Genomic DNA, 25,146 nt, shown 5'->3' on the forward strand with positions numbered 1-25,146 from the left:
CAGGAAGCAACACCCCTCCATGGCCTCTGCATCAGCTCCTACCTTCGGGACTGTGCCCTGTTTGAGTTCCTGTCTTGACTTCCCTTAGTGATGAACAGCAATGCTGAAGTATAAGCCAAATAAACCCTTTCCTCCCCAACTCGCTTGATGGTCATGGTGTTTGATCACATCAATAAGAAACCCTAACTAAGACATCCACACCCCCATAGCTCATTACTCTTCAATTCTCACCCCTCCCCCTTTTCATGAGTCCCCTTTGTTTTACTAGACAGCTTTAATTCTTCTTCCACGTCATCTGTAGATAAGTGATTTGTGTATTTATAAAGTACAGGACCCACAAGTGAGAGAAAAGACGTAGCATTTGCCTTTCGGAGACTGACTTCATTTGCTTAACGTGATTCTCTGAAGTTGTGCCCATTTTCTTGCTGAAACACTTCCCTAGTGTCCATAAGCCATTTTCTTCCTCCAGTCCACTGTCGCTGGACACCTAAGTGTGTTCCATAACTTCTCTGTGAGATTGCTGACTTGGAATATTTGAAAGTAAATATCCAGGAGCAGGCATATAGTAAGTCTATTTATGGGTCTCAACTCCATAGCCTGGAACTCACAATAATCTTTGTGTCTCAGCCTTCTGACTAGACCCTCACACCCAGCCCATTTCACTTCCTCATAGTCTCTTTCTGTTGTTGGTATTATTTTGACATATTAAAATTCTGAGAAATTCACATAAGCTGAAACATACCTTTTTAACTGTGTTCAGCATATAGTTTGGTGACAAGAAGCTTACCTGTTATTCAGGCCTCCTCAATACTCCCATCATCATCAATTTCCAAGGCTCTTTCACCTTCTGCAGGTGAAATTCACAGCTGCTGATCAGGAACTCCCCACTTCATAATCCCCTGTCCCAACACCCACCATTCAAGTGGGTGGATTTTCATGTCCGTGAATTGGACCACAGTCGATGTCTGTGATGTTTACATAGCTAGAGGGTTCCAGTGAGAGGACAATGGTCTAACTCAACCATCGAGGAGCATCACTGGAACTCTAGAATAAGTGTAAAGTTGAACTTGTGAACCCAGGCTGAGCTGGGCACTACTTTCACAGAGCTTCCTGTAGTTGTTTATTTGAGTTAGTGACAGACACACTGAATTTGATTCAAGATGTGAAATCTAGCAATACACAATCCTGCAAAGGCCACACACATTTCCTCTGAGCTTCATTTCCATTTTAAAATTTGGGAAATTCCACATACATTTTAAATTTTCCCTTTAAAAATTCACAAATCAAAACAAAACAAAAACTTAACTTCTAATTTTTTTCCTTTTTTTATTTGTTGTTTTGTTTTTTGTTTGTTTGTTTTAAGACAGAGTTTCTCTGTGTTAACAGTCCTGGCTGTCCTGGAACTTGCTTTGTAGACCAGGCTGGCCTTGAATTTGATGAAATCTGCCTGCCTCTGCCTCCCAAGTGCTGAGAATAAAGCTATATGCCATCACCACCTGACCTCAACTTCTAAATATGGGAGACAGTTTAAAGATCACGTAAGTGTACCCCAAAGACCCAAGCACCAAAGCCTTGGCCTCCTCACCACACAGCATGTGCTCTAGGAAGATAATGAGGTACTGAAGAGGTAAAGACTAGTGAAAGATTAGCCTGTTGTGGTGTGTCTTGCAGGGTGTGTCTGGACCCTCATTCCTTATCTCGCCTATACTTCTTGGCCACCAGGAGGTGAGCAGCTAGTCCCTCTACTGGGTGCTGCACCGTGATTTTCTGTCAGCCTTTCCCTGGGCCCAGATTCACATGCAACTTCTCAGATATGTCCAAAATTATGTTTTTCTGGGAATATTAGTAAGTCTTACCATTTCTGCGAGCAATACCACCAGAGACAGCAATGGAAAGGAGAAAAGATTGGTGGTAGTGCAGAGTTCCAGAGTACTTCACCCCCTCGTGGCAGGAAGGGTATGCTGGAACATGGTAGACAGGAAGCAGAGAGTTACAAGAAGAGACCAGAGTAAGGTCTCCCAGGATGACTCCCCACCCAGAGACCTACTTCTTATAACTAGACCCTCCTCCTGACTTTCATCTCCTTCATTAATACCGTCATATTAGAAACCATCAAAGAATGAATTCATCCATGAGGTCAGAACCCTTGAAATCCAGTCACTTTCCAAAAACTGACCCTCTGGTGACCAAGCCTCCACTTCATATGTAATCTACAGCACCCAATTTCTAGATATTCCTTAGTCCAGTCAAGCTGACCTAAAATAAAGCACTGTAATTGTCAGCAACAGGAACAAGTGCTGTGATGAAGTCCAAACAGAAGCCAGTGCCACAGGGCTACATCTTACCTCCTTCCATTTCTTTGACAAAGACCAAATGACAGGCCAAGGGTCACCAGATTGAGGAGAAGCCGGCTTGATGTGAGCATGGGTCACCTTGGGAGGGTGACAAAGCTCATCTGTGTCCTGATATTTGCAGTGCTCACATGACTACTATTCACATTTTCTCTGGGAGATCCATGGAGACAGAAGTGAGGGAAGGAGTTTGCAGAGGGAGAAGAGGGGGTGGGTTTAGGGGGGGGGGGGTAGGGGGTGCTGGTGATTGCTTTCCATAGATCCAGGACTCTGCCCCAGGACTCTTGAGCATTCTAGAACCAGCCTTCATGTTGTTCACTTGCAGAACAGGAGGCTACTCCCTCTGCCCAAACAGTGCAGGCTGCCTTCTTTCCCTGCTGCCTTGCCTGGTAGTCACCCTCCATGCCACGGAATCCCCACCACTGTAGAGTACTGACCAAAGAGTGCAGACATGGTAGGCGTCCAAGGAAGAGCCAGCCCAGTGCACGGCAGGCACTCTGCTGTCTGCCCCACCCACAGTCCTCACCCTAAACTCTGGCATCTGCTTCTGTCCTGGGCCATATCAGGCAAGAATGTAAGTTTGCCACTGCCGCTAGACGTGAGCTTATTGTTCATAAGATCAATTATAAATTGATCACGGCATACTTCTAATCTCAGCACTCAGGAGACTAGCTAAGGGGGATCACAAGTTCAAGGCCAGCCTGGGCCACATAGCCACACTCAGTCTCAAACAACCCAAAAGATTTTTAAAATAATAATAATTATGACCAACAGTCAGGGACCAAGAGGTGAACATGAGAATAAAAATTAGTAATATTGGTTTTACATTTAAAAAAAAAACAGTCTTAGTTTGGTAATAGTTAAAGGAAGAAAAAGGAAAACTCTCAGCTCCTACCTTTAAGAAGCTATTTCATCACATCCCAAAGAGCATCCCTCTGTAAGCAATCCCCTTGGTGGCATAGAGCATGTACTCATGAACATCTCTAGTGTTGGAGAGCTCCTGGTTCAGAGGATGGGTTAGATTTGAGGACTTTGGTGTTGGTGAACCACATGGGATCAGTCTGGAGACACCCTGATGTCAAACCAGATGCAGGTACTCATGTTCCTCAGCTTTGCCTCATGGTAACAAAACAGATTTGTCATTGGGTGCAAAAAACACAGAGAAGACCAAGCTCCTATAGAACACAGTACAGCGATTAGAGTTAAACTGTTTACTTCATAACAGCTGGAAAAGGGATGGGGGTGTGGGGATGTGTAGAGTGTCTCCCTCACATGTGTGAGGCCCTGGCTCTATCCATAGTCCCACAAACAAACACACAAAGCAAAAGAGAGGATTTTAATTATTATCACCACAAAGAAATAATGAATTTGGGACTGGGAGAGGAGTAGGCTAGTAAAGTGTTTGCCTGTCCAGCATGAGGACCTGAATTCCACCCCTAGCACCCACGTTAAAAAGCTGTAATTCCTGCACTGGGGAGGCAGAGACAAGAGGATTCATGGGGCTGACCATTGGCTACCTCCAGGTTTGGTGAGAGATGTTTTCTCAAAAGGTGGCTAGTGATCAAGGAAGACGTCATGGACTAACCTCTGGTTCTCCCTCGCCCTCTCACACTCACAGAAATGATGAATGTTTAACTGATAGGCTCATTGCCCTGACTTGATCACTGAACATGTATGCATCTGTGAATCAGTACACTGCTTCTCATAAATGTGAGCAATTGTTCTTGTCAACACAAAACTTTTTTAAGGGTGATGACTTTTACAAATGTTTGTGCCATCCCAGAGGAAGCATCCCAGCCTCTGACTGGAAGAAAAGGAAGATATGACACTGGGTCAGAGGACACAAAGAAGTGCCAGGAAAGCGGTGGCATAAGAGGGAAGTGAGCAGAAGATCAATAATGCCTCAGGGTCGAGGCAGTAGGAACCATACAGTGGGGGAAAGGAAAAGCCAGACCGGCTTAAGAGAACACAGGACCAGGGAAACTCAGAGCCCATGAGTGGGCAGGTGATGATATTTGCCCCTCCTGTAACTGCAGCACATGACAATGGCAGGGAGTGTGTGTCATAGACAGCAATCATATCCTGAGCCACGAGGTAGAAGGACAGATGAGATAACACACCCCAGTGACCTAAGGCATCCCCCTAAATCCCACCTCCCAGGATTGCACTACCTCCACGGTGCTACTTTGGGGAGCAAGTCCTTAACGTGGCACTCTCTGGGGACACGATCCGTGTCCTACCACAGTGTTTCCTGTGTCTTCATTCTGCGCTCACAGGCAGCTGGGATAATTTCTGAAGCTGTTTCAGCCCCCAGAGACCTGCAGGCTTCAACTTGTCTTGCACAGTGAAGCTCTATGGCCCAGGAAAACTTCAGGATGTCATTGTCACAGAAGAAAAGGAAGTTAATTCAACCTTAGCTATTGCCACCTTTCCCGAGTTAAAAGCCAGGAAAACTGGTTAAGTAAAGAAGGGAGACTGAACAGGGTGGAGCAGTGGCACCCTGTAATCTAGCACTCAAGAGGCAGAGGCGGCAAGATCAGGAGTTCAAGACCAGCTTCTGTTACATAGAGAGTTCAAGGTCAGCCTATACAACGTGAGAACTGATGGGAGGTGGGAGGTAGGGGGTGGAGGAGGGGGTGATGGTGCTGTGGGCGGGAATAGGGGAGGGGAGATAGCTCAGTCAGTGAGGTGCATGAAGCACAAGCACAGCAACCTGAGTTTGAACACCCATTCTTCACCTAAAAGCTGCATATGCGGGGGTGCACCTGGAACCCTAGCGCTGGGGGGAACAGACACAGTGAGTCAGTCCCCAGAGCTTGCTGAGCTGACTAGCTAGCTAATCTAGCCCTAATCAGTAAGTCAGCTCTGAGTTCAATGAGTGACCCTGCCCCCCAAAACAAGAGAGAGAGACTAGTCATCAGCCTCTGACCTCTACCCACCCACACGTTCACACACACACACACACACACACACACACACACACACACACACACGCGCACACACACACGAGGGAAGGGGTGGCAAACTGAATGTCATTAAATACACGGAGCCTTCCAGAAAGCTCCATTCTCTGAAGCAGATGCAGGTCTGTTTTGTGTCTTTGTGTACTGTGCCTAATGCTAAAAGCCATCAGAATGTGTTGGCTTAGGGCTGGTAGGCTGGGGAGAGCTAACTTCAGTGGTGGTGGTAGGGTGTCTGTAATGTAACCTAATTGATTCTCAACCAGCAACCATTGCCAAAGTCACCACGAAAGAGACATGACCCAGGCTCACAGAAGCTCAAGTGATACCTTCTTTTAGTCTCTGTCTCCTAGACTTAACCCCTGTCCCCACAGGGAGAGCCACCCATTCCCCATGTCCTCCCAGCAAGCTCTCATGCCAAACATGGCAGCGCCTGGCCAACAGCCCTTTTGAGTCCCATAAGCTCCTCCATTAAGAACAGGACACCCTGAGGAGGCAGAAAACGCCACCATCCTTCCCTCCAAGTACAGGAAGGCTTCCAGCCCACATGCCCTGGTGGGTGACCAATCCTGGCTCCTGCCAAGAAGTAAGTGTGGATGTGCACCTGCCTGGGCTAGACCAACACTAGACTGATGGACCAGTCCTACCTGGAAGGAAAGCTACCTCCCACAGGTACCAACACACATCCCTTGGACCCCACATCCTCTTCCTGAAAAAGAAAAAAAAAAACTGGGCATTTTCACTAAGCACATGGACCTGAGAGGCCAGGCAGGAAACACATGTTATTTTATTTCATGCTGCATTTTTAGTGCTTAAGAAGCATAGAAAGTGCCAGGAGAGAGAAGAAACACTACTGCAGGCAGCTTAAACCTTAAAGACCATATTATCCAAGAAGCAGCCTTCGTGGGGAAGAAAACAGGGGCAAAACCACAGCAGATGAAACTCACGCGGATGAGATGCTTTCATAGACTTGCCGCCATGGGTATTGTTCAGTCTGAATTGCCCATGTTTTCACATTCATCGCAGACAATGAGTTCCTGTGACATTCTGGCATACATTACAGTGGGGGGAAAATTCAACCCGCTGCATTTGTTCCATTTTCTGCTTTTAGACGGAATGGAAACGTTAACGTGCTTAACACCGGTGGCCTCTCCTAGAGCCTCGCTTCACTTTTTGTAGTTATCCTGAGTCCTGGGGAGGGGAGACTGTGCTTCCAGACAAGAGGCAGTGCACAACGGCAAAGCTGGCCCGTGGCAGGTCCTCTGCGGGCTCACTCCCTCCTCCGTGCTTTTCAAGACTTCCACAGCATATAGCCTCATTATGGTTACAATGATCTCAACTGTCCTTCAGAAAAGAATGCGAGGCTGTTGATGACGGGAACCAGTTCAAGGAAAACCTCCCAGGAGTCCAGGACATAAAGATCACCTTGTTGAACCCCTTTTATATGCATTCAGTTACACCTGGTTTTAGAGCCCACTCACTCGGCTCCCTGGATGGGTTTCTCATGCATTAACTGATAACACGGTAAGTGTTTAATTTAGAGTTCACACCTGAGGTGAGAGCCACATAAATAAACTATGTCAACCTCATGGAAAGAGAAAGAGGAGGTAAAAACACGTCTGCTTTTTAAAGGCCTGTGTGCAGGTCTAGAATGTGCAACATGATGACTATTCATTCTGCCTCTGTGGCTTGCTTTTTCCAAGAGAGACGTGGGATTTTTCTAAGTCCTAAAACTGCATTTTGAATGGAAATTTTCCATGGTGTGTGTTGGACAGCTCTGTCTCACTGTGACAACAGGGCTGGGGAGAACTGTTCAGAAGGAGTAGAGGTGTATTTGGCTCACAGTTTTGGACAGTTCTGTCCATGACTGACTAGTTACATTGCTTTGGAATCTGTGATGAGACATAATATCATGGCCCAGAGTAAGTGGTGAAGCAAAGCTGTCTACCCTGTGGTAACCAGTAGCTACCAGAAAGGAGAGAGGGAGGGAAGGAATGGAGAGAAGGAGGGAAGGAGGGAGAGAGGGAGGGAGGGAGGGAGGGAGGGAGGGAGGGAGGGAGGGAGGGATGCAAGCTGTCAGGCATCTGTATCAATAACTTTGACAAAGACTTTTTTCTAAAGTTCCACCAGCTCCCAATAGCACCATGGCTGGGAACCAAACTTCAACATGTAAGCTGTTGGGGGACATGAGATCCAACAGGTATTTCTCTGTTTGGTTACCCTTTTGCCAGTGTTGGCCATTTTTTGTATAACAAATCAAACTATTACCCCACAAAAGCGGAGAGCCATGGGAATCTTGAGACATAGACTTGGCTTCTGATAGAGCATAGAGGAATGCAGCAATGCCTCCTCGCCCACCAAGACTTAGCAGCCCTCCTGATCTCCTGTGAAAACCTGAGATCCATGGGTGTAGACATGCTGGAGGTCCACAGAACCCCTGGCTACCATGTGCAAGGCCATGTAGCTGAGTTCTGAGATCCTAGAGTCAGTTCCCAGGACAGTACAGGTACTTCCATGAACTCCGATGCCCCTAAAGGGAGCTGAAGTAAATGGGAATGATTCAACCTGACAAGCAAGGGGAATCCTGACAAGTTACAAATTGGATTAAATCAGGCACTATATGAAATAAGCCAGTCCCAGAGGATGGATACCACCTGACCCCATCCATGTTAGTTAGCTACATGACAAGAAGCAGAGTGGGGAGGGCCAGGGGCTAAGTGGGCTAGGGAATAGGATAATAAGTGCACTCTGGTAAGGATTAAGGCATCAAATTTCCTGCTATGTATATTCTACCATATACACACATGGTGGGGTGCGCGACACTGAGGAGAGAGTGCTGGTCAGAGTGTAGGGCAAAGATCTCACACTTGCCTAGCATGTGAAAGATCTGGGATCCCATTCCCAGTACTGTAACAGGAAGAAAAATATTTAGTTTTGGACGATTTAAACGGCAGAGACATCCACTAAAAAGTATTCGACCAATACCTCAGATAGCATTTGAAGTTAAGGTATGGCTCCTTATTCCTTTTGGAGTGGCCCAAGTTCCAGCCTCAATGGTCAGCCCAAATCTTCTAAATCAGTCAAGTCCAGACAGACAGCAGTCTTTGAAGTGTCACTGGATAACAATGCCCATTGCCTCTCCCTTCTCTGGCTCCTCAGCCTCTCTCCCAGGGGCTATTTGTCCTTGAGTTCCCTCAAGCTTCATAGGACCTGTGAAATCCCAGAATTCTTTTTTTCATGGCTCATGAGAATCATTGCCCACAAGTCCACAAAAAAGATGGGAGCTTTACACAAAGCACCACTGATAACTGTTTCAATGCTAAAACACATTGAAGACCATTTGTGAAATCTAGTCACATAAAATAAATTAAAATTAGTGGGCTAGAGAGATGGATCTAGAGTTAAGAGAGCTTGCTTTTCAGACATTAGAAACTGGAGTTCAAACCCCAATCCCAATACCCACATTGAGTGGCTCACAAACATCTGTTTTGCCAATTCCAAGAGATCTTTTTCTGGCCTTCACAGGCACGCGCGCGCACACACACACACACACACACACAGAGAGAGAGAGAGAGAGAGAGAGAGAGAGAGAGAGAGAGAGAGAGAGAGATACTCACACAGATGTGTGTACACGCACCTAGATAAGTTTTTATATTAAAAATAAACAAATAAAAGTAGTCTACTAAAATGGCACAAAAATTTTGATTGGCCCCCTGCCTTCTGAAAAGGACAGAATATACAATATTCCCTTCCTCCAAACAGTGGTAAGGTAAGTCTTCCTGGAGGACTATTTGGTAATGTGTCTTTAAAAGTCTTGGAAATGTGCATAGACAAACTTTAACCCTCTAGCCCAGTGGTTCTCAATCTTCCTAATGCTGTGACTCCTTAATACAATTCTTCATGTTGTGGTGACCCCCAACCACAAAATTATTTCATAGCTACTTTATAACTATAATTTTGCTATTATTATGGATCATAATGTAAGTATCTAATATGCAAGCCCTGAAGGAGTCGTGATGCACAGGTTGAGAACCACTGTTCCAGCCTCATTGGCATCACTTGTAGGAATTAATTTTTTTATTTATTTAGGTTTTTCAAGACAGGGTTTCTCTGTGAAAACAGTCCTGGCTCTCCTGGAACTCACTCTATAGGCCTTGAACTCACAGAGATCCTCCCAAATGCTGAGATTAAAGGCATTCGCCACCCATGCCCAGCACACTTGTAGGATTTTATAAAGAGAAAAATATCATTTGTTTTATAACTCTACCACCAAGTACAGCACCTAACACACAGCAAGGTGTGTGACAGCTGTGACAAGTTAAAAATGGCTCAGTCTACTTTCTTCACTGTTGTGACAGATTATTTTTCAGACTGAGTCTCCCTCTATAGCCCCAGGGTAGCCTCAAATTCATAATCCTCCTGCCTCAGCTTCTGAGTCTGAGCTTATAGGCATGCATCATCACACCAATATCTGTGTGGTGGATAATAATGCCCCAAAGAAATCAGATGCACTATGCTCGTGATTTTCAGGCAGTTTCCTGGATACCCACCCCTGCACCTCTTGCTAGGAGGATCTTACCAGCTTAGTTTTTAGATGGGAACCAGGGGCTTAGAGAGGTTTATGTGACTTGTGAAGACAATTGAATTTGAAGAATATTTATTCAAGGGTTTATTTTTGTTTGTCTGTGTCTTTTTTTTTTAATTAAGAAATTTATCCAAGGTTTTTGAAAGAGTCTTAAGTAGCCCAGACTAGCATCAAACTCCCTATGTAGCTGAGAATGGCTTTGAACTCCTGATCTTCCTGACTCTAACTCGAAAGTGCTAGAATCTCAGGAGGGTACCACACCCAAGTTCTTTCAGATGTCTTGTTCATTAATCCAGGTCTGGTGTTAGCTTCATTTTTACTGTAACAAAGTATCTGAGGTAATCAAGAGAGAAAGCTTGTTTGGGCTCATGATTGCCAGGGTTTAAGCTATGGCTGGTTAGCCCGTTGCCATGGCAAGGAAACGCATCACTTTATAGGAGAGGGCTGTGGTGGTTTCTAAGAAAATGGCCCCCATATGGACTGTCACTATTAGGAGGTGTGGCCTTCTCGGAGTAGGTGTGGCCTTCTTGGAGGAAGTGTGCCACTGTAGGGGTGGGCTTTGAGGTCTCATATTGCTCAAGCTATGCCAGGTGTCACTAACTCCTGCTGCCTGTGGATCAAGATGTGAACTCTCAGCTCCTTCTCCAGCACCATGTCTCCCTGCATGCTGCCATGTCCCACCCTGAAGACAATGGACTAAACCTCTGAAACTGTAAATGAGCCATAATTTAAATGTTTTCCTTTATAATAGTTGAAACAGAAACCCTAAACTAAGACAAGGTCCATCGTCTACTTCACTGCCAAGTGCAAATGACAAGGGAAAAGGCCAGCCTCCCACAGTCCCCTTCAAGGCACACGTGCAATGACTTCCTCCCTTACTCCCTACCTCTACCAGGCTCCACCCTCCCCATCACAGTGCTGAGGGCCAAGACTTTCCCACGGAGATACTGGGAATTCAATATCCAAAGTGCAGCAGCCCCAGCCTCCCACCAGCCTGGACACTGGCTTCCACCACCTCTCCCTGCATTGGCTGCAATCCTCAAGATGCAAGTAGTGCATCCAAGGGCCCTCGGGGTTTTGTCTCCTGTGTATTGCTTTCCTAGGGACGTGATAGAAGCTTGCCTCCCCTGAGTGCTGAGGCAGATGTGCCTCCATTTCTCCTGATTTCCTTCCTCTTTCTGCAGCAGGAGCTACTTGGCCTTGCCATCCTCTGCACTTAATTTGAGAATATTTGTTCAATTTGAGTGTGTTTTTGACCTGCCAGGTATCTGTGAAACAAAATAACTCCTACTGATAGCTTCTTATCAAGAGTAATTTAAAAACATCCATCATCGACTACCGAATGTCAGAAGAAAGGTTGAGAGAAATCCCTGTTTCCCTAAATATGTTTTCTTTTCCACTCCTGTCAGCAGCATCGTCAATCCTGAAATTATAGTGTGCTATGGAAGACCTCAGAAATTGAGGCTTCAGAAACGGTTACAATGAGAACATACAAATCAGTCTGTGGCTCCCAGAAGCCCAGGACAAAATCAGCCAGCTAGACAGCCGGGTCCCACCTCATGTGGGCAGCACTGCAGGCTTTGAGGGGCTCATTAGCATTGGAGCACAAAATGAGCACCCTGGGGAGGCAAGCACCCCCTCCCTGCCATCCTGGTTTGAAGTTTAGCTGTAAATTAGTGACTCCCGGGCTCTGTTGACATGCGGGCTGTCCTACCTCCCTCCTGACAATGATTAAGCAGGATGAGGGAGAAAAGGACAAATAGGCATTAATAACACCTGCTATTTAAACAACCCTGTGATTTTCATTAGGGGGAAGTTGAAGGTTGTGTATTTTTTTTTAGTTCTTTCTGTCACCAAGCTAACAACTGGAGTCCCTAGTACACCTGTCAACAGAAAGCTAAGGAGAGATGGAGATTGGAGGAAGTGGCGTGAGCATAAAGCTTCCAGCCCTAAAGGGAGACTTGCACAATCCTGAAGTATACTTTGTGCCATCTGGAAGAGGAGTGGAGCATCTCTCTGCTGGAGAAAAGCTCTCCTGTTCTTTGTCCCCCACCCCCATCCATGGCATAGTCAGGATTATCTTAAGACAAGAAGAAAAGGACCATGTATTAGTCTACCTGCTGCTGCCACAATATACTAGCTGAGGCAGGGTAATGGACAAGGGAAAAAGGATTAGCTCACAATTTTGGGAACTGAAAGTCCAAAAGGCATTGTACCAGTTCTGATGATGGGCACCCTGGCTGCACCACATCAAGGAAAATGCCACCAGAATTGAGGGAGCACATGCAGAGAGAGGGGGGTCACACAGCAGACAGATGCAGGAGGGTGGAGAGGGGCCAGTGTTCTCTTTCATAGCAACCCTCTCTTGAGAACTAACCTGGGTTGCAAAAGAACCACACTGATCCTCTCCAGTGGCCTAATTACAATGCACTTGACATTCCACCAACTCAACACTGCCACTCTGAAACCAAGCCTCTACCATCTCCAAATAACAGCAGAACCAAGTAATTCTGAAATCTGGGAGGTAGATGCCAGGCATGGGCCGGCAACTCTGAGAAGTGCCCACAAGCTCCCCTGCCATGTGGTGGTACTACATTTCCAGCTAATAGACAATGGAGTGTAGGGTCATCTTGTGATTGCAAGAAGGTTCTGAGACAAAGTTCCATCAAAGAAGAGGAAGAAGGGGAGAGTGAGGATGAAGAAAAGGACGGGAGGAGGAGGAAGAGGAGCAGAAGGAAGAGAAGGGTGCAGGAAGTAGAAGGGAGACCCCTATCCAACCCCTCCTACTTACTCAAGGCTTCTTGTTATGTGAAGAACAAAATCCCTAGTAGGATCTTTGTATTTGTTGCTTTTCGGTAACAAAACATTATGACCAAAGACAACTTAGGAGGAGAGAGCTTATTTTGGCTCTAGAGAGGTAGGGGTCCATTGTGGCAGGGAAACCAGGTAGCAAGCGGCAAGCATGCAGTCAGAGGGGACGTTGAAAACTCATGCAAACATGAAGCCGAGAGAGTGAATGGAAGTGAGACAAGTATGTAATCTCTCAGTCCCCACTGACATACTCTTTTCATCCCCACCTCCCCAAACCACCAGTTTGGAACCAACTGTTTAAATGCCCTAGCTTTTGGGACATTTCTCACCACCACAATCATCCTCAGCAATCAAGTATTGGAATTTGCAGCAAAACTAATCCCTGATGAATATACCAATGTGCCTAAGTTATACAACCAATAGACTTATGTACCAGGCTTTCTTCGAGACCACCAACCAGCTCCCAGATCATGACATGGAGACTTACTAGTTATGAATGCTTGGCCTTAGCTTAGGCTCGTTTCTTGCTAGCTCTTATAACTAAACCTGTTTCTTTTCATCTACATTTTGTCTCAGGTCTTTTTACATTTTTTCCTTTTGTATAGCTTACTTTCACTGCTTCCCATGTCTGGCTGGTGGCTGCCTGGCTTCTGGCCCCAGGTGTGTCCCTTTCTTTCTCCCTTCTTCTCTCTTCCTTCTCTTCTCTTCTTTTTCATTCATCTTGAGCCTAGATTTCTCCTCCTATTTATTCTCTCTGCCCACCAGCCCTGCCTATGCTTTTTCTGCCTAGCTATAAGCCATTCAGCTTTTTATTAGACCAATCAAGTGCCTTAGGCAGGCAAGGTGAAACAGTCACACATCTTTTCATAATTAAACAAATGCAACATAAACAAATGTAACACACCTTTTACACAGTTAAAGTACTATTCCACAGAATAAACAAATGTAACACATCTTGACATAATTAAAGGAATTTCCTCAACAAACTTAGAAGAAGAAAGAAGTCATTGAAAGAAATTTCCATGGTGACCTCCAGAAGGCTGTGTCCTATGTCCTCAACTTCAGGCACTTATAAACAAAGGAAGAGGCGTTGTAAATTCTAAGGGCAAAACCGGCAGGACTGTGATGTCCTGGCACCCAGATGGTAAGTGGTTTCCCCTGCAGTGTGGCTGAAACAAAAGCAAGCCCTCTGGTCTGATAGAAGGGCCTGCTTACTTAACCATCCTCATGGACAATATAGACGTCATGGGGGAGTCCCGGGGTGAACTGGTGGCCCTTCCTCTCCAGGTACCACTCAAGTTCTTCTGAATGGCTTCCTGCTTCCATCCTCACTGAGGATCAAGAATGTCCAAGCTAGAGAGGCTGAAGAGCCTCTAGGCATGAGCCCATCTTAGGAAGACCTCTGAGGCAGAACATCATAGCAGTATTTAAGAAAAAGGTTTTTAATTGTAGTTAAAAAAAAAAAAAAAAAAAAACTACATGGGAAATTTACAATCTCCCCACTTAGCAGTGAACAGCTTGGGGTGGTGAGGAAATCTACCTTGTTTTGCAGATCTCTAAATGCTGCTCTGTAAGGTTGAAACTTTAAGCCCATATCCTTTACCCAGCTTCACAACCACAATTCTGCCTTCTGTTCCTATGACTTTGACTTCTTTAGGACCCTCAGGTAGGTGGCCTGCTTATTTCGTGTACCTTTAATATCCTCAAGGTTTATCTGTCTTTCAGTGAACAGCAAAATTTTCTTCTTGGTTTTTAAGACAGAATACTACCACATTGTATTTATGACATCTCTTTCTTTCTTAAAGTCCAGTCTTGCTACATATTCCCACTGGCCTCAAACGGACGGTCCTTCAACTCAGCCTCCCCTGTGGAACATCACAGATGATCGTCCTAGACTGGGCTATATGCTGTATTCCTCTAAGACTGTCACTTTGATCAAGTCTTCTCTCATCTTTCCACAAGTACACTCCTCCTGAGAAGATCATTCAGAGCTCTCTTGCTTGATTAAAAACAAAAACAAAAAACAAAAAACTATCCCCTCCATCTAACACTTCCACTCAAGGATAATCATTCACAAGTAAAATACTGATCACTCAAGTACCTTCAAGTTTATATTCTAGCTATTAAAGGCCCCAAATAGGATGCATACAATAGTAAGAACACCATAACTGACAGCTATGAGCATTCTACACAAGTCACCAGTGATCACAAGGAAATCAATGAACATTTCAAGGCCATATTTGAGATCACTAATGCCAACACTATTTTCTGTCCTCTCCTATCAGGTTCAATGGATGCTGCCTATAGAAAACAGGTTAAAGAACATGGCTGTATGTCTAGAGGCCTCCAGGGGAAAGGTGAGGTCTGTTCCCTCAACTCTTAAGACAGTCTGGTTTGTGTTTGTTTGTTTGTACATGCTATGCATGTGTATATGCTTGTCTCATATGTATAGGGTAGGGGTACATGTGTATCCACATATGTGCACATGAACATGTGGGGGCCTGGGGTGTTTTATGGCTCTTCTACTGTATTTGCTTGCTCTGGAGATCCCGTGTCTACTTTCTATGGCTGGAATTATAGGTGGGCCACCACATCCACCCAGCGTTTACATGGGTTCTGTCTGGGGAGTCCAGGCTATAGACCCTATGATGGTTCTATAAGTACTTCCTGCTCAAGTCTCAGTTGGCTTTAATATGGACTATGGCGTGTTCCAGAGCTTGCCCACTCTGGGAGAACTCAAGATGTGGCCAGAATTTGCCATGGAGAGAAGTGACAGTAAGGAGGGACTTTCAGGAGGTTGAAATCCAGGTGGAGGAAGATACCCCAGCCAAAGAAAGTGATGAGAACAGCCATAAGAATGAGGCCATCTTGGGCCTCACAGTCCAGCTGACCCAGAGCTGAATGCAGGTGTCTTAGTGCTCAAGATAAAACACCCAAAAAAGGTGCCCAGACACCCAGGTAGCCCCAAGAAATGACAAATTCCTGTGGTCTTGGGTCACCATGCTTTTAGGTGGCTTATTACACAGCTACAGTTAATTAACAGTGTCAACACTAAGTCAGCTCAGTATATATGTTAACATTTTAAAGATTTATTTTGTTTTTAAGTATGTGAATCTGTGTTTAGGTACATGCACCTGAATGTGAGTGGAGCTAAAGTTATAGACAGTTGTGAGTTGCCCAACGTAGATGCTGGGAACTGAACTTGGGTCCTCTGCAAGAGCAGTCCACTCTCTTAGCCACAGATCCAGTTCTCTATGTTACATTGAATGTCAAATTTGTTCAGAAAATAAAGAATATATGGTGTGGTGTTTCTTTTTCTGGGAGGAAAATTATAAAAAAATAAATAAATAAACTGCCCTTACCAAGAAACATGGTGACCATCTCGCCGTTAGTTTTCCTTTCTTTGACACATAATTTTCTTTTCACTTTGGCTGTAATCTATAACCCACAAAAGAAAACTGTTTTCCCAAAATGAATGTTAACATTTTGTCATTAGTATTTGTTCCTTTCATACGTTTTTCTCTTTTTGTTGGGATACACAAAACACAGAGAGGTAATTCCTGTTTTCCAAAAGCTAATATATTTGCTTGGTTTGATTTGTTCAATCAATCAGTACCAACTGGGCATGTGCTAGTTTAAAGAGTAAACTAAGAGAGGGGTGCAGCTGGGTGGGGACAGCACCTGCATTACACACACTGAGCCTTGAGTCCAACTTCCAGCATGACAAAATGAATTCATTAAGAATGGAAAAGTACCACTCAGCCTCCCAGTTAGAATAGATCAAACTAGACCCATGAGGGGAGAGACCCACATGGCCCAAGCCTCCCCTCAGGAGCTTTTAGCAGTTAAAGCTTGTTGAAGAAGGTAGAAATGTTTTCTTTCCTGGTGTGGCTACTGGTAAGTTGCCCACCCTCCTGGGAATGGCCCCCAATGACATAAGCAACCCTAGAAAAGCTCATTGGATCATCAGAGCAAAAAAGATAAGGAAGTAGAAGGAAGGGGGTCCATGGGATTTGGGGGAACAAGAGCAGGTAGTGAAGGGATGAATGTGATCAAAATTATATATATATATATAAATGTCATAATGAAACCAATTTTGTATAATTAAAATATGCTGCAGGGGGCAGTGAGAAGGCTCTGCAGATAAAGGCGCTTAATCTCAAGCCTGACATGGCCTGAGTTTGATCCCCCAACCCACACGGTAGAGGAAAAGAACTGGCTCCTACAAGCTGTCTCCTGGCCTCTACACACACAGCCCATGAAAAACACAGCCCACAACACACACACACACACACACACACACACACACACACACACACACACACAGAAATAGATAGATGATTGATGGATAGATAGATAGATAGATAGATAGATAGATAGATAGATAGATGTAAAATACGTTAGCAAAAGAAATGTTTAAAATTTTAATGAGTAGTGGAATTTGCATATATAGAATTTAAGGACTAGTGGAATTTGCATATATGGCATTTAATGAGTAGTGGGATTTGCATATATAGCATTTATGAATGAGGACACATATATCACAGACACCTGTGGGGGTGGGGAGAGGCTTGGATTCTTCCGCAATAAAATATTTTCTGGCTACTCCTGAGCACTTGATTTCGGAAGCATGTGTCTCCCTTACACTTCCTGGTTCTTACTCATTGGTGTTTCCCTGGCACCCTTCTTTCTCCAGATGCTCCTCCATATTGTAACCAGCATGCTTTGCTCTGTGCCCCTTTCTTCTCACTTTCCCTTCACAAAGATGGGCCCTGCTGACCTCAGGAGGAACACATCATCCCTGCTGCTCTCTCTCCTCTGTGTGGTGGGTGCAGCCTTTCCTCACATTTGTAACTGTTGGACCAGATGATGTATAGAGTGTCCGGACTGCATCTATTATTATTGTAAGAGTTTACAAACCCTAGACTTTGGATCAATGCTCAATCCATTGTAAATTGAAAAAATTCAGGCAATGGGAGAGAAAAAATATTCTTTCCATCTAGAGGAGAATCCATGTGTTGTTAACTGCCCTTGTTCTTGCTTTTTTAATGCTTTAGTTTGTAAAATAAAGTAAGTGTTGACCCCCTCAAAAAATAAAAAGCTAAACCCATCAGTCTACTGTACTTACCAGAAATTAACTGACCCTGAAAACTCTCAGTGTCCTTATCCTGTCGAAAGGGGTCAATGTCATGAGATGGAAGAATTGTTGAAGTGGCAACTGTGACAGGGTAGAGGGCATATAGAGCCAAGTACCTGGAACAGAACATGCTTCTGGTAAAGAATTCTTCTTACAATATGGTGACCTCTTCCAGGGAAAAGACAGCCAACACCACATGCAATCCAATAACAGCCAAGTGGCCTGCAGCCAAGGGCCCTCAGTAACAAGGCTCTCTCCTAATAATACATCTGTACACAGCTATTTCTGTTCACAATGTTTCCTTAATGCAAACCTCACATGTATCCTGTTCAACTTCTCCATGTTTTGGTGCTGCATCTGCCTATAATCTCAGCATCTTGCAGAAGGATTGCTGCAAGCTAAAGGCTGGCCTGGCCATCATAGTGAGTTCAAGGCTAGCCATGGCTGCATATAAAGTTCCAGGCCAGCCAGGAATATGTAATAATACCACTTACTTAAAAAAAATAACAAAAATCAAAAGTCAATTCCACTATTTATTCCACATGTCTTCTATTACTATAATGCATTATTTCAACCTTCATCTCTAAACATCTTCCTCAAGGGAGCCATTCTAGCACTTTCTGATGGAACACCTTGTGATAAGGGAAGTTCTGGGCATCTGACATGCACTGGATTGAAGAAACAGTTCAGCTGTGAAAAGCTGTGCTGCCTTCCAGAGGATGGAGTTCAGCCAGGCAGCTGGCATCCCACTGTAATCCCAGCTCCAGGGGATCTAACACCCACTTCTGGCACCTACATGATGTTGTATGAGCACCTGCACACATGTGGCTTACATACATACACATAAAAATCTTTCATCTTATGAAATAAATCTTGGACTCATGTGGCTATTGGCCCTTTGATATATAACCATTGCAACTAAGGAAACTACTCTTTAATTATTTAATTTTTATTCATTCAGGATTTTCTTATTATTTATTTATTGAGACTTGGTCTCACTCTGTTACCTGGGCTCAAACTAGCATACTCAAGAGATTCTCCAACCACAAACTCCCAAATGCTGGAGTACTAACATGTACACCAACTCGGTCTAATTTCAATGATTTCCTGTGGCTCGTGGCTTTGTACTCATTAGCACTGGGCACTTTTCTTCACCAGGCCCGCTATCCTTCATTTCTTTAAACATCATGTGTGTGCGTGTGATTGTCATCCAAAATAGGGGTGCTTTATTCAGAATAAATAGAGAAATCAAAGAATCCAGAGCTTGCGGAATGGCATTCATCTTGCATCTAGCCCAGGAGATTCCATGTTCATAATTGATGGGCAAATGCACTTTCTCAGCAGGACGGAGCACAGTGGGACTTTCAGTTCTTCTGTTCTTGAGACCAGATACAAGTTTCCATGAATGGAAGCTAGGAATAGCCTGTATCCCCCCCCCCCCCCCCCGTCTCTCACCATCTCCCTCTCTCCCTCCCCCTCCCTCCCTTCCTCCTACTTTTTCTTTTCCCCTCTATCTCCCTTCCACCTTTGCTTTCTACCTTTCCCTCCCTCTCCCTTCCTCCCTCCACTTCTCTGTGTCTCTGTCTGTATATTTGTCTGTCTGCCTCTATCTCTTTGTCTGTGTGTGTGTCTCTCTGTCTCTCTCTCTCTCTCTCTGTCTCTCTCCCTCCCTCCCTCCCTCCTCTAGTAGAAACACATGCTGACTACTGCTGACCTTACTGTCAGCTAAAATCTCTCTTCCCTGTGCACCATCCTTCTCTTGTGAATGTGTTGTGTTATTTTTGTGACTACCCACATGCAGGCCTTCACATGAACTCTGAGTATTTTTTCTTTTGGGATCCAAATCATGGAAACATCTGGGGACTTGAATTCATACCATCAGCTGAAGACAGCTGCTCATCTTGCTGGACAGTAGACAGTAGAGGTGTCTGTCCATCTGAGGTGCTTGCTATAGGACAAAGCTGCCCTGCTTTAAAAAGGAAGCACTCTCCTCTGAATGGATGCCCATGTTTCAGAAAACTCAGCTTGGTAGTGCAGTCAGGACTCGGACCAGATCCCTAGCCAGCACCTTGTTGTTTGAATTCCTCTGCAAGCCCACCTGGTATGCCAATGATGTCTTCTATGACAGCACATGGAAAACTACCAAAGGTGAAGGACCTGGATTCTTTAACTTTCCAATCTGCCTGTAAGATAGAATAAAATTACATTATCAGAAAAACAGAATGAAAATGACAAAAATGTTCTATTTGTATTTTATGTGTATGAGTGTGGGAGGGAGAGCTTAGGCAGCCTTGAGTTAATGTGTAAAGAGTAGACAAAGTCCTGAGTGGAAGTCTATTGTTTGATATGAGTGCAACCATGTCAAGAACCCAACATCTAAGGCCCATGAGAATGGCAAAGCCTTACCCTGGGGTGAAGCCCAAAGGGGTGGCAAAGCCTTACCCTGGGGTGAAGCCCAAAGGGGTGGCAAAGCCTTCCTCTGGTCTGAGTGCAAACACTGTGTGCCAGTGCCAGTTTTTACAAATGATTGACCGGTGTGTTCAAAATCTAGCACCTGCGGCTTCCTCCTTACAGATCTTTACAGCCAGGTCTCCCTCAGGCTTCCTACCATGACTATCTAACTGCTTTGCCCTGTAGGAGACAAGCTAACTCCTCTCCCTGTGCTGTACATAACGAACTGGATGAGGTTCCAGGGTGCTGTGTAATCAGTGCCACTCCATCAGACTGCGCACAGTCCACCTGATTCCAGCTTTTCTCAGTGTGTTTTGGTGTGTCCGTCCTTTCTTTATTCTCTTGCCATCCCTATCCATGTTTCAGGGGCCAAACCACGCAGGACACAGCATTAGTGCTTTGCCAGCACATGTAAATGTATTGCATGTGTGCTTGGTGCCCTCAGAGGCCAGAAGAAGGCATTGATGGTTGTGAACTGCCATGTGAGTGCTGGGAATTGAACCCCAGTCCTCTGAAAAAGCAGCAGGTGCTTTTAACCTGGGCACCATCTCTCCAGCCCCTGACTAACACAGTTGATTTCCAGATTGATCAGGCAGGACATCACTGTTAGATATACCCAGTGCAAGAGAACCGAGGGAAATCAGAACTATAAAACCTGGACATGGTACTTTGAAGGTTTATAGAGACTATGTAAAAGTGTGATTGTACTCACTTTTTTATTGTTTTTTGTAGTCAAACTCCTCACCAGTAGAAATTTGGGGTGAGGAACCAAATATTTGTTTATTTAGGCTGCCAGCCTTGTGTTACTTGGTAATGCAGTGTCTTGTCTGTTTCTCATTGCTATCACAGAACACCTGACACTGAACGACTCAATGAAAAGAGCTTTACTTAGCTCAAGGCTAAAAGTTTTTGAGATTGGGAGGCTGAAAATGTTTGAGTCCTGGGTGGTCTTAAAATTACATTGTAGCATGCCAGGCAGTGGTGGCGCACACTTTTAATCCCAGCACTCAGGAGGCAGAGGCAGGTGGATCTCTGTTAGTTCAAGGCCAGCCTGGTCTACACAGCTAGTTCCAGGGCAACCAGGCCTACACAAAGAAACCCTGTCTCAAAACAAAACAATTGTTGTAGCATGATGGAAGAGTAGAAGGAGAAGTGGAGTATGACCAGAACACGTATTCAAGAAGTCCCCAAGGGAGGTGGGAAGCTTCACAACACCCACTGTAGACTGTCAACCCATTTTCTGGAGAAATAAGGCAGTGTCTAGAGAAGGACATTAATCCATACAAGGAATCAAATTTCAAAAGTTTTGGTGAGAACAAACCATAGCATGCAGCAGTAGATAACTAAAATAGATTTTACCTAAAGGTAGGATACTGCCATAGCCAATAATTAAAGTGTGGGGATGGCCAGGTCTAATGGCATAGTCCTGTAATCTCAGCTATTATTCAGGCGGCTGAAGCAGGAGAGTCACAAGTTCAAGGACACTGTGGACTAGAAAGACAGTTCAAGTGAAACCCTGTCTCAAAATAGAAAAATGGCTAGGGATATAACTCAGTAAGAGAGCACCTGCCATGCATGAGCCCTAGTTTCAAACTCCACTACTGCAAAAATAAATAAATAATAATTAAAGTCGATACACTAACTATGGGAAAGGCTTTGGAGCCAGGAGGTGAGTGAACAAAAACCAGAGCAAGATAGAAAGAAGTCAAACAACTGAGCAGTAGAAATCTTGATTTTGATTTTGAGGACTATGCCATTGAAAGCTGGCACAAAGAAAGGAAGGAAGGAGGTGCTCCCAGCAGCTTGAGGAGGTTCCCTAGAAGCTGGAACATGGTGTTCTTAGGTGGTGACAGGAAGCCTAGTGAAGCTGTCAGCTAGTGCGGTTGTGTAGAAAGTATATGTGCTTAGATGGATACAGTCACCTCAGGAGACTTCCAAACATGGTGGAAGGCATCACTTGGTCTCTTATCGCTTTCAGTAAAATGTGAGAAGAGAGCAGGAAAGTGAGAGGACTGGGGACTGAATCTCATCCCTTAGGAAGCCAGAGGTGGGGTGGACAGACATCCTTGAGAACCTAAAGAAGATTCCACCTCCACGGTCTCCCCCTCCATAGGACATTAAATTTGGTGAATGGCTTTTAGCACCTTGATAGTGTAGGAAAACTTTCTTTCCATCAGTAGATTTTTGCATTACCCTCTGAAAAGTGGGTTTCCCTCTCATATTTTGTTTTAAGATTGAACAAATGACAGCTGCCATTTTGGTGACCTGGTCCCTGAGCTAACCTTCCAACAGGATGGCTGTGTTCATGGATTCACCTGTTTATTCACTAATGTTTAGTCCCCATGAATTTTATTCTTGCTTTTTATCTTGCCTTTTTGTAAATAATGATTATTTACCTTGTGAATCGGGGAATTTATGTGCAGAAGTTTTTATTTATGATTTAAGTAAACTATGGTATGTGTTGTATGATAACCACATCAGAATCTGAAAAGAAATGGATTTTGATGGGTATATAGAATGCGGTTCACTTGTCATACATAAAGTCATCTTACTGTCAAAACTTGAACTTTTATTTTTAAGAACAAAACTACACAAAATATGAAAGAATGGTATCAACAAATTCTCATATACTCTCAGATTTATTTTTTTAAGGTCTTCGTGTTTTTATTCTTTATGTACAAAGACTAGCATGATCTGTTTCATTGTGAAGACAGTCTTGAATAATCCATTCAAGGTCACTTAGTCCAACTTAAAGAAGCCTATGTCCTTCGTGTACTGGTGGACACACCAACGGCACATATTCACGCCATATTTCCAGATCAGACTGTGGTGGTTAGAGCAGACGCAGCAAGAACAAGAACCCTGGCCAAACTTCCGCAGGTGACTCCAGGAGAGCTGCTGGTGACCCATCTTGCCTTCAGACGGCCAACAAGGACAAAAGCCAGTTTTATGTTTTGTTTGTGTATGTACATGTGTATATGCATATGAGCCATGCATGTGTGCATATGTGAACATGCATCTTTTTGGATATGTATATATATATATGAATTTATTTGTATGAGTAAATGTATATATGTGCAGATGCTATGCATGTGTGCATACATGAATATACATGTATGTGGATGTGTGATTGTATGCATATGTTTATGCCATGAATGTGCACATATGTGTAAATACATGTGTATGGATGTATGTGTACATTTGCATATTGATGTGAGTATAAAATGGATGTGTATGTGTGTATATATGCCATACATGTGTGTGTGTGATGTACATGTGTGTGGACGTTGCATGCATGAATGTGTTCATATATGTGAGAATGTTATTTCAGAGAAAGACACAAATATAATGACCTTTTGCTCCTAGATTCTCCACTGTATGGCCCCTAAGCTCAAGAACCATCATAGTAAACCAGAAAGCAAATATTCAGTTCAGGAAATTGAATGTTGATAAAATAGTGTTGTGTATAAGAATATTAAATATGTATAATTTCTTCACCCTGCATCCCTTGTCCCAACACTCTCCTTCAATGTAATATTTTCTTGAATCCAGGATTGTGTTTTTGTCCGAGTTAATCCGGACAACTGAAGGATCAGGATGCCTTCTGTGGGGCTGCGGCTCTGTGTGCCCCTCTGTCCTTTCCTTCTGCCTCTTCTCTCTGCTTTGCTGCCCCACCACACACTGCACTGGACCTTCCTTATCATGAGACATACCCTAGAGGGCACATCCTCTGCCTTAAGGACCCTCCTGGGCATAAAGCCAGTTCCAAGAGGCAACCAGACTGGGGAGTCTGCCCTGAGCTCTCGGCCCCCTTAGAGATTCCAAAAAGATCCCAGAGCCTTGATCTCAGATTCCAGAGCAAAAACCGACTTCTGGAGATAAACTCTTAGTAAGCTATTTCCTGCTCAATGAGGATAAAAAAGATCCTGTTTAAAGGATTAAAAAGCAAATTAAAACAAGATAAACCAAACAGAAACAAATGAACCTAATTGGATTTCAAATGAATAACAAAATCACACTGGAGAGAAGAAAATACTCAAATTAAAAAAAAAAAAAATTAAAGCCAGGCATAGCAGCTCACACTTGCAACCCCAGCACTCAGAGGCTCAAGCAGGATGGCCACGATCTGAGGCCGGGACCTAGGAGACAGCTCACAAACTTGACAAACTGAGTTTAATCCCTGTGACAGACATTGTGGGAGTAGAAAACCAACTCCTGAACGCTGTCCTCTGACCTCACCTGTGCAGTGCACTGTGGTACCGAAATTACTAGCTTGTACTTTATGATGTTAGGCCACATGTACCCACATACACATGTGTCCCTGTGATGACATACAAAATAAGGCAATTAATTCTTAAAAATGTAATTTTAAAAACCTTTTTAAAAAAGACTTTGAGGCAGCCTGGGATACACGATCAGACCCTCCTTTTTAAAACAAATATGCAAATGAATTAAAGCAAGGAACCAGCCACAGTATTCCATTCTCAGACTGAAACCAAGAAGGTCGAGAGTATGGCTGCCTGTGCTTAGCCTGCACAAATCAGGCCTCAGGATTTATCCCTAACACCCACTTAAAACAGAGAAATAAAACAAAATAGATATTAACTTCTAACTGGACCGTTTATCTTGACGGTGTGCACTGCTATCCAGAGGCTTTCCCACATTCCTGGGCCCAAAAGCAGGACAGAGACGGGTGCTAGAAGCAGCAATCTCAGCCGCGTTGGAAAGAACATGGGCAGTACAGAGTGAACTTCTGGCTTTTATCCTGGATGGGTGAAGGGACGGAAGCCAGCAGACTTTATAACTTGAAAAGATCTCGAAGCTGCAGGCTTCCAGTGCTCCAGCCTGTCT

At 44.3% G+C, this 25,146-nt stretch overlaps 1 protein-coding gene across 1 annotated transcript; it reads right to left on the minus strand.

Moving 5' to 3' along the window:
• Positions 1-23,034: 23,034 nt before the first annotated feature.
• LOC118582015 (40S ribosomal protein S29-like) lies at positions 23,035-23,205 on the minus strand. Its single transcript, XM_036184459.1, has one exon. The coding sequence runs from the start codon at positions 23,203-23,205 to the stop codon at positions 23,035-23,037; it is 171 nt and encodes a 56-aa protein (XP_036040352.1).
• Between the last annotated feature and the right edge of the window lie 1,941 nt (positions 23,206-25,146).

This window comes from Onychomys torridus, chromosome 4 (assembly GCF_903995425.1).
Source record: "Onychomys torridus chromosome 4, mOncTor1.1, whole genome shotgun sequence".
NCBI classification, from domain to species: domain Eukaryota; kingdom Metazoa; phylum Chordata; class Mammalia; order Rodentia; family Cricetidae; genus Onychomys; species Onychomys torridus.